Below are 10,718 nucleotides of genomic sequence, written 5' to 3'. Positions count from 1 at the left end.
ATTCACAACTTCCACCCATTTGGAGATATAACCTACTATCACTAGAATGTAGTTTTGCTCATAGGAACTCATAAACAATTATATAAAGTTGATGCCCCTAACTTCAAACAGCTCCACCCCAAGATTAGAATCATAGGGAACTCATGTTTCATTTTTGTCACTCCATGTCTTTGGCATTTCTCATACCCTTTCACCAAATCAAATTCATTTTGGAAAATGGTGGGACGATAGTAGCCATACTAGAGCACCTTCTGAGCTGTGAGACACACACTATGAGGCCCTCCAACAGGGGAATAAAGAGATAAGTATTTTCAGAAAGGTGTGTTTCTATGTATTACATCAAACATTTTTAAATACATAAAGGGGAGCAGAGATTGATACAATAGAAAGGAAACTAAATAAAAAGAGTCTGAAGATTACATGAAATAAGGGATACGAACAGGATATGGAAGATATAAAATATTGCAAATCAGAAGGAGTAAAGAGAACATATCCTGAGATTATCTTTTCTTATTATGTCCCGGAAAGATAAGTGGAGGTTCAAGAACACTTATCTTTGATCGATGAGAGAGGAAACTGGCACCAGGTACAATCTTCGTAAGAGAGTCAGCTAGCTGAAAAGAGGATGAAACATGACGGACAATCTGAGACTTATCTTGAACAAGCTCCTAAACAAAGTTATTATCGAAGTCAAGATGCTTCATACGTGTGTGGAAACCTGGATTTTGGCAAAGGAAAGTGTCACCAAGGTCATCACAATAAATGGTTGGAGTGTTTTGAATGAAGAAACGGGGCTCTTTAAGAAGATTGATAATCCAAGTTTTTTCAGCAGTAGCATTGAATTTGTATTGTACTCTGCTTCAATGGAGGAGCGAGCTATTGTTCGTTGCTTCTAAGACGACCAACTGATAGGAGAGAAGCCAAGTAATACAACATATGCACCATAAGATCATCAGTCATCAAGATACCCACCCCAATAAGAATTTGAATAAGCGGTTAAGTTTACAGGTGCAACTGGTCGAATGAGTAAATAGAGGTGATTGGTACCTTTTAGATAACACAATACCCTTTTTGTAGCTTGCAAATGTTGATGGGGGGGGGTGGTTGTGCATGAATTGATATAAGTAATTGCCAACAAAGGCAATGTCAGGACTTGTGATAGTTAGATATTAAAGAGAGCTAATGAGCTGCCTGTATATTTTACAATCAGTAGGTGGAGATCCATCATCCTGTTTCAAAATGGCTGAGGAAGCAAATAAAGTACAAACTCCCTTGGCCTCCATCATGTTGTAGCACAAGAGAAGATTATTAATACACTTCTTTTGAGAGAGATACAGACTCGTGGATTGGCGACAAACTTCTATACCGAGGAAATATGTCAAGAGAGATAAGTCCTTGAGAGAAAAATGACGAGCTCATGCATCATTAACATGTTAAAGCTTGGTTTTTGAAGATCCTGTGAGTATGATATTATCCACATATAGGAGAAGAAATACAACAGAGTCTGTGCCACGGAGAATGAATAAAGAATGATCTAATTGTGAGCTAGCATACAAAACTAATAGAAGCAATAAAGTTCTTGAACTGTGTATACCATGTACAAGAAGCTTGACAGAGTACATAAATTGCTTTGTGAAGTTTGCGCACATGATCAGGATAGCTTTTATTAATGAACCCAGACGGTTGATCCATATAAACTTCTTCAGCTAGAGTTCCTTGTAGAAAAGCATTATTTATATCGAGCTAATAGAGAGTCCAGTTAAAGTATACATCAAATGTCTGTAGGAGACTAATTATAGTTGAGTTGACCACTGGGATGAAAGTAGAAGTAAAGTCAACACCTGGGCCTTGATCAAACCCTTGGCTACTAATCTTCTTTTGTATTTGTCTATTGATACATCTTGTTTGTGTTTAATTCGAAAAGCCCACTTGTAACTAATTACGTTATGTGCTCGAAATTTTGGAACTAAACTCCAAGTATGGTTTTTAACGAGAGCGGTAATCTCCTCACACATTGCATCATACCAAGGAGCATGTTGAACTACATGTTTGTAAGTTCGGGGAACCACTGTTTTGTCAGTAGAAACAACCAAAGAAGAGTAGTCCATAGGATTTTTAGGCTTAAAATTGTTATGTTGAGAGCGGGTTACAACACAAGGTAGTGGTGGAGGGGTAGTAGAACTTACTTGTTGCAAAAGAGATACAAGAGAATCATCACTCAAGGCAGGAACAATCGCAGAGGATAAGGGACTAGTCTCTTCATTCTGGGTACCAAAAGGAGATGTGGAATGCGAATGTGTTTGCAATGGGGATGAATAATATGATGGTGCCGTGTTCTCTCTCAGTAAAACACGAGTAGACATAGGCACTAATGAACATCTCTTAGAGACACGGGAGGAGATACAGTTTTAGGATGACATGGGTGGTTGGTGGTTGAGTTGTCAAGCCATGAATATATTCCTTGTGGTGTTACCTGAGGTAGCCCATGAGGAATAGATTCAAAAGGAAAAATCTTTTCTTGGAATATTACATGAAGAGAGAGAAATATTTTTGAAGTAGATAAATCAAGGCATAGGTAACAAAGGTGGGTGACACAGTAACCAAGAACAAAACAAGGGCGAGATTTTGGTTTCAGTTTATGGTTATTATAGGGTTTTAACCAGGGATAACATAAGAAACCAAAGGTATGAAGAAAGGAATAATTGGGGTTGTTATGAAAAAGGACTTCAAAGGGAGACTTTCCTTGAAGGATAGGTGTGGGCATACGGTAAATGAGGTACACCGCAGTTTGACAAGCATAAGACCAGTATTTAAGAGGTATAAAGGCTTGATGTAGTAAATTTAAAGTAGTCTCCAGTATATGTCGATGGTGACGTTCAGCAGTACCAACTCATTGGGGTGTATAAGAGGGTGAAAAAAGATGTTGGATGCCCATGTTAGTCAACGTCTTAGTTAAGCCTCCGTACTCACCACCACCATCTGAATATATAGTGAGAATCGTTGAGTTAAAACACCTTTCGACCAAGAGTTTGAAATTAAGGAATATGCAAGTTACATCTAATTAGTTCTTGAGTGGGAAAAGCAATATATATTTTGTAAAATGGTCAACAAATATGGCATAAAACCGATTACCATTTTGAGAAGGAATGGGAGACGGTCCCTATACATCAGTATATGAAAGTTTTAATGGACGAAAGCTAGTTAAGGTGGATGTAGAAAAAGGTAAACGATGACTTTCATTGCAAAGACAAGAATTGCAGCTCTGTTGAGAGGAGGAAGAAACAACTAACTTTTATCTAGAAAAAATGGAATTAAGAACTTTATGATGTGGGTGACCAAGACGACGATGTCAAAGTGTACGAGATGAGAGACGTGAAGTAGTGGTGAAGTAGATAACTGGAGTTTGAGAAGATCTAGTCTACTCATAAATCCGCGTCCTATTCGGGCCTTTAAGCTAGAGGTGCTCGCGTTCTCAAATCCTTCTCAACAAAAAAAGTAGGGAAAAAATCAATAGAAGTTTTATTTTACTCACAAAATAGAGGAACAAAAATAAGATTGCGATTAATAGCTGGAGCGCTTAAAACATCTTTTAGAACAAAATTATGAAAGGAAGTGAGGAGTGTAGTATGGCCTGTGTTGGTTACTTCAACACCATTACCATCACCAACTATAAAATCATCCGTCCCTGTGTACTCAGAGTAAGCCTGCAGATTTTGAGTATTTTGAGGTGATATGATGTGATGCACCAGTATCCACAACCCAATCAGGATTGGTTGATCTAGTAGTCGATGAAAAATTAGCTTGTTTCTCATTCATATTGTGACTATGAGAGTGGAAAACATGAGCAACATGTCCATATTTGTCACTCAATTGGCACTGAACTCGAGCTCTATTGCTGGAATTTCGAGAGCGCCCTGAACTCGAGCTCTATTGCTAGAGTTTTGAAAGCGCCAATTATTATTATTGGAATTTTGCTAATTGTTGTTTCTGCCCGAATTAGGGTTGTTTTGATGGCCTGACCAGTAAATACCAGATTGGTTGGTAGGATTTTTTTTCTAGTGTTGTCAATCAACTTGTGTCGAATACTGATTAAACTGGGCAGTAACAGGACTAGTAAGAGGTGACATCTCAGGCTTGGGTGTGTGAAGAAGGAACAATTCGCGGTTGCTGAGTTTTTCAAAAAATCTCCTCATAAGTGATGAGGTTTTCATAAGCACAAATGGCAGAGCTAATGGAGTCATATTCTTGTCCAAGGACGACGAGCACTTTGATGACAAGTTCATGCGTACAAATGGGAGAGCCAACAATGGAAATTAAGTTCTTGTAAGATGGCTCAAATCTCATTGAGATATTGAGCAATGGACTTGGTTACCTTCATAAGGCGGCTAAGAGAATCACGAAGACTGTAAATAAAAGTTTGACTTTTGTTGGCATATTTTTGCACTAATTTCATCCAACCGATGTGTGCGATCAACAAACGTCATAAGAGCATGACGAAGAAGGTTGTCTTGTTGCCTCCATGGTTGATAGTTTGGATCAGTTGGAGATGGACAAGGAAAGGTACCATTAATGTAGGAAGTCAGATCATAGCCAAGGCAAAGATCATCGAATTGAGCTTTCCAGGTGACACAGTTGGTGCTGCCAGCAAACGCATAGGCAATTGGGTGGGCTGATGGATGGAAAAAAGTTGACTTCCTTGTTTAATGGATTCATGACTGTTTGAGAGGGTGAGATACCTGAGTTTTGGTTACTAGTGGTGGGATTGGTTGGAGTTTGCACAACCAAAGTATTGTTGTTCAAGTTGTTAGGCATGGTGGGCAAAAAAATAAATAAGAACAGGTTTGATCCATAAAGAGAGAAGTATTTTGCAGAAAGGTGTGTTTCTGTGTATTACATTAACCATCTTTAAATAATAAGAGGGAGAAGAGATTGCTACAATACAAAGGAGAATAAATTAAAAGAATCAGAAGATTACATGAAATAAGGAATACAAACAAGATATGGAAGATCTAAAAGATTGCAAAATCAGAAAGAGCAAAGAGAACATATCCTAAGAATATCTTTCCTTATTATGGAGGGGTGTCAAGCCTCTAAGATAGTCAACATTTTAGCTTCAGATACACATTAAAATTATCACCACACATCGCTCATCATAGAATTATTTCCTTAATCATGTAAAAACGTAATTATTTATTGAAAACTTAAAGTACTCCTTCGGCACCACAACACTAACAAGGTAGTAAGAAAATCAAGGAATAAGATAAAGAGTAGTGGCTAATACCTGCTCATCTGGAAATAAGTCTATTAATTTTCTAGTCTGGCATCATCTCTTTCTCTACCTCTAACCAAGATAGTTGGTCAGCTACTTGGTTTTCACAACCCTTTATGTCCTTGAACGCAAAGTCATGAAAGAGGAAAGGAAGGAAATGTGCGCATTAAAACCATGTTTTTACAAACACATCAGCTCTGTCCATAGAAGATTCAAAAGAATGCCGACAGGTTTACAGTTGGCACACATAATGATATCTCAAAATGTAGTGCTTGTATTGGATGTCGTACTATAAGGCTCAAGTGGAGCATGGTTATACACTTAAGAACAAAACACAAAGTTCTCTGATTGAAGAGATAACAACATGAAGTTGTATCCGGGATCGAAGTTGAAGCAAGAATACATGGATCTTATCATTACCTTCATTTACTAAATTACTTTATTAGCTTATTTAACAGCATATATAAAGATCTAGTTGCTTAAATATGTCCAATATTTAGAAGTTAAATCGATCCACATGTTCTTAACTTGGTGACAAATTTAAATATATCAATTATCATATAAAATGATGTCCTCAATATATACGTCTAGTCATTAATTGATTTTGCCATTAACTTTGCATCATAGCATATGATTATTAATTGTTCAAAATACGAGGTCATTTGTATGTGAGAAACTTGAATACCAAATGGAAATGATAAATGAAAGAAAAATTGTAGAGGAGTAATTATAAGGATGAAATTCAAATATAGATAGATGTATGGATCCATATATATATAAGTAGGATCCAAAATACAAACAACAATTATTACACAATATTAGTACTACTAGACTAGCGTGTGTAATAACTCTAATGGGACATACCAAAAGACAAAATGAAAGTGACAACAAGAGATACAACAAAACACAACTTGATCCATTAAAGATGACCATAGCTTATTCTCCTCCTCCTCATGATAATTGCACTTGTACCAAATTGTGCGGTGTAAAATTGACTATCATCAACCTTAGCGGACCCTGCATCATAAAATTGAACCACCAAACATTAATACTACATCTCATAATATGGTCCTAAATCATTTTTTAAGAAACATTAAAGTAAATTAGCAACCAAATTAATAGTGAAGCAATTTGCTTGGCAAGAACAACTAGATATTTCCTTTGTCCCACTTTATGTGACAAGTTTTTGTTTTTTAGAGTCAAACAATTTAGATTTGACTGAAAATTTGCAAATGAAATCTGAGGTATAAGAATATATTACTCCATTATACCCTTTTAACTTAATTAGCTTCAGGTCATAGTTATGCCCTTTTAACTTGAGCGTGCATACTTAACTTGTATAAAGTTTTGCATGGTGTGTGATATCGTACATGTAGTATGATGTCAGTGTTCAATTTTATAAAAGTTGTGATGTATGAACTAGTGGTGCACACTGAAAATTAGACGATATAAATTATGAGAGGGTTAATTGATATACTTGGAGCAGTCAGTGGAAGGACTGATCTTATAGGGAATGTTGACTTTACAAACGGAAGGAAGATCAGCAGCTTTGCGGTAATTGATTCCGGTAATAGTAGCGGCTGCTGATTTAAGGCAAGTGCAGGCAGCTTTACGAGCTAGTGTGCTCTTTGCGGCATTTGCCAAAGAACTAACTCCACTGCAACAACTTCCTATACCTCCTTTGTCTCTAAGGTAAGCAAGGCACGGGAATAAAAGCTTCGTCACTTGCCCACAGCTTAAGGCTTCACCATGGGCTATCAACATGCATAATACCACAAACCATCCAATTTTTCCACCCATTGTATGTATACTGAATTATTGACTGCACAAGTCTTGTTGTTGGGTGCAAAATACTATGAGACCTAATTCGGATTTTTATAGGGGAAACATTTTTTTTTTTTGAATATTTATTATGTGTTAGTTGAGTTATGTTTAATGCTTTGAAATTATTAGGCGCATGGCATTATATTGAAGGGAATAGAAGCTGGCATAGATTATTAGATAAGTCACATTACCAACAAACCAGTCCATTACAAAATAATTTTTAGCGGTAACAAATAGACATATTAATAATGAGGTATCAATAATAGATTCAATGCGGCTAAACGTTTTAGAAACATATAAAAAGAGTTCTATTCGCTGCTAAAATTGAATTTTTAGCGAAAAATAAACTATTAAATTATTAGATAAGTTTGGTTACCAACAAAGGTTGTGGTGGAGTTACACTGGTAAATACTACTTCATCCTTAATCTGAGATCTTTGATTCGAATCCTCATGAATATTGAGTTACCTTTGTTTGAGTTCGAATGCTCGTGAGTACGGAATGACTTAGTTTAGGGAGTTGTTTTACCACAACTGTATGAATTCTCGGCTTTATATTCCAAGAGGTGAAACCATAGCTTTGTTTTATCTTAATTAATCAGTCACACTAATATTATAATCTATTTGTTTCAATTTATATGATTGAGTTTTCTTTTTTTAAGTCCTTTTAAAAGAAATTGATAAATTTCTATATCAATTTTGCACCATCTTTCTCGAACAACTAAAAGAATTACAAAATCATTATTCATTAACTTGACAAATGTTGCCACGTACTTTCTCCAAAGTATATAGTATTAACCAATAACAATAATTTAAGTTTAAAAGGGGACTATTTGCCTCCGTTGCGAATATCATAACATAATAATTTTGAGAAGTTAAATTGATAAAATAATTTTTATTGGAGAATATTAAAGTACAAACTTGAACAAATGAAATATTAAAAAGTGGAAAAATTAAAGAGAGAGAAACTAGAACTGAAAATGCTTCTTTGGGGATCAAATAAAAAGTTATTAGCTTAGGGTCTAGTTGAGACCAAAGCTATTCGAAAATTATAAATTTTGGAATAAGTTATTTTGGAATGAGTTGTTGTACGTGTATCATGTATATACTACATTATAAATGATCTTTAGCGACAATAGCTCGATAGTTGCTAAATATATATTTTTAACGGTAATTAACATTCTTTGTATATGTTCTAAAGTCTTTAGTGACGTTGAATGTTATGACACTTAACTCATACTGGTAAAACATTAGCATTCTTTATTTATTGCAGATACAAAATTGTTTTTGTTGTGATAATATGAAATAACTTACTTTATAACTAAAAAATAAATAGTGGGATAAATGATTCTCTATAAGGGTGTACAAAATCGAACTGAAAATCGAATCAAATCGCAAATCAAGTCAAATCAGAAAAAAAACCGACTAGTGATTTGATTTGACTTGATTTGGTGTTGGAAAAAAACCCGACTACATTTGGTTTGAGTTGGTTTCAACTAAAAAAAATACAACCCGAGAACAAATTGACCATACATTATATATATAATTTTAAAATTTTATTTTATAGGTATACTTACGTTGATATAATTTTTAAATTTCTCTTATACTTTTTTCATAATTTTTATCTTTCAATATATTTATTTCATATTTGGAAGTTCGAATTCTTAATCATCTAATAAATATTATAGTCCATACATGTTGGTAATTATAATAAAGTATAATAAAAATTAAATTAATAATAATGCAAAAAGAAAATCAATTCAACACTAAGAATGACAATAATATTGAATATTTATTTTTTTTAGTTTAACATAGATTTAGACAATTAAAATACATAATCTAATTTTACTTTCTTTTAATATTTATTCATTTAAATAATGCTTACTAAACGTATTTTAGCATGTTTAATACTTTAAATTATGATCAATTTCATTATGACTTATTAATTTGCGATATTTATTTTACGCGATTTAATTATTATTTTTTTGTTGGATATTTCTATGTCATTAATCATATCATAGTTTTTTTTCTTGAGAAATAATTTAGATAGTTGTATTATGGTAGAATTAAAGAAATATTTGCAGTACAAGTAAATTAGATGTTTAGATGAATAATTATCGAAAAAATATGAAAATTCAAAAAAACCGAAGTTGAAAAACCCGTATTTTATTGATTTGGTTTTGTTTATAAATTCAAAAATCTGACACAAATAATTTTGTTTGATATTTGAAAAACCCAAACCAACACAATCATGTACACCCCTAATTCTCTAAATATGTTATACAACAAGTCTAATTATCAAAGATGGTCATTAAAATAAGATTAAATAAAAAGTTTATAAAAAACCAACAAGAAGAATTTTTTTTTTTGGATAAACTAAAACTACAAGATTACATAAAGTAATAAATTTTTTACTCTTTTTATCCACCACCATCCCCCTCTCTTCCCTAATTAGCAAGCAAAATAATAGGATTCTCACTTGGAAGAAAAACTATTAACCCAATTTAATAAGAGGGAGAAAAAAGGGAAGGTCCACTCTACAGTATGATCAAATCAGCGATAGATTGCACCTTGAACATTGTGCTACATCAATATTGACTATTTTACCACCGGCCAATGGCAAAGCTATTACTATTCATCTTCACTTCCTTTCAACTTTAAGATTCTAATTTCTATATAGCTGCTAAGGTTGATTTGTTAGTTTGTAAAGAGCTTTGAAGATGAGTTAATTTTTACTCCATAATATAGGGATTTATGTGTCCTATTACCCACCAAATTGAAGGTCATTGACTCTTCTTCACAATGTTGTCAATGACTTGTTAATTTGAGGGCGGAGTCCAAAGTTATGATCCTTTAAGTATTGACTGACATTCTTGAAAGGAGTTGCGGACCATATGTGTGCAACAAGTTTGCATCACTACTAAAAAACTCCTAAAAAGTAACGGACATAAAAGCGACGGACGACGTCGCTCCAAAAAGCGACGGACGACGTCGCTCCAAAAAGCGACGGACGACGTCGCTCCAAAAAGTGACGTCATTTGCCACAATGTTCATCGCTTTTTAATAAAACTAATTATTTTTAAAATTATTTTACATAAAGCGATGGACTTCATCTCCTCTTTTTTTTTTTTTGAAGAATTCTGCGCCATATATATAGAATTTATAATTATTTATTTAATATAAATATAGGAGTTGTCCATTGCTTTTAAGTATAAATAATTATATATAAATTTAACAATAGCCACGTTGTCCGCCGCTTTTAAATTATTATATTTTACTAATTTTTTTCTATGAAAGCGACGGATAACATCTTTATGTCCGTCACTTATTGATCTAATTATTTAGTCTAATATTTTAAATAAGTGACGGACAATGCCTCTATGTCCATCACTTTTTGGTCAAATTATTTGGTCAACTATTCAATAAAAAAGCGAAGGACTTAGAGACATCATCCGTTGGATTTCAATAAAAATATGATATTTACAGACGTGATTCCCCATCATCTCCAATTTCTCATTTTTCACATTCTCTCCACTGCGCCGCCGCCATCGCCTCACCTGTTAGAGCTACCACCTCCTCCTCCTTCCCGTCTCTCTTCATTCTTTCCTTCACCTTTAAGGTTAGAGA

The 10,718-nt window shown here is 34.1% G+C and overlaps 1 protein-coding gene across 1 annotated transcript; it reads right to left on the bottom strand.

Annotated features, from left to right (window-relative positions):
• Positions 1 to 5,996: 5,996 nt before the first annotated feature.
• Positions 5,997 to 7,135, bottom strand: LOC101257400 (non-specific lipid-transfer protein 1). The gene is made up of 2 exons (XM_004246228.5): positions 6,747 to 7,135; positions 5,997 to 6,286 (listed from the first exon to the last, which is right to left on the bottom strand). Exons 1-2 carry the CDS (start codon positions 7,067 to 7,069, stop codon positions 6,277 to 6,279), a joined length of 333 nt encoding a protein of 110 aa, XP_004246276.1. The 5' UTR covers positions 7,070 to 7,135; the 3' UTR covers positions 5,997 to 6,276.
• Positions 7,136 to 10,718: the final 3,583 nt, after the last annotated feature.

The sequence above is a fragment of the Solanum lycopersicum genome, chromosome 9 (assembly GCF_036512215.1).
Source record: "Solanum lycopersicum chromosome 9, SLM_r2.1".
Lineage (NCBI taxonomy): Eukaryota > Viridiplantae > Streptophyta > Magnoliopsida > Solanales > Solanaceae > Solanum > Solanum lycopersicum.
The sequence above is the reverse complement of the archived record's forward strand: the minus strand, read 5'-3'. Positions and strand labels throughout refer to the sequence as shown.

What these genes read in the sequence shown, in the direction of transcription:
- LOC101257400 (XM_004246228.5), bottom strand. Translation starts at nt 7,069, where the DNA reads ATGGGTGGAAAAATTGGATGGTTTGTGGTATTATGCATGTTGATAGCC.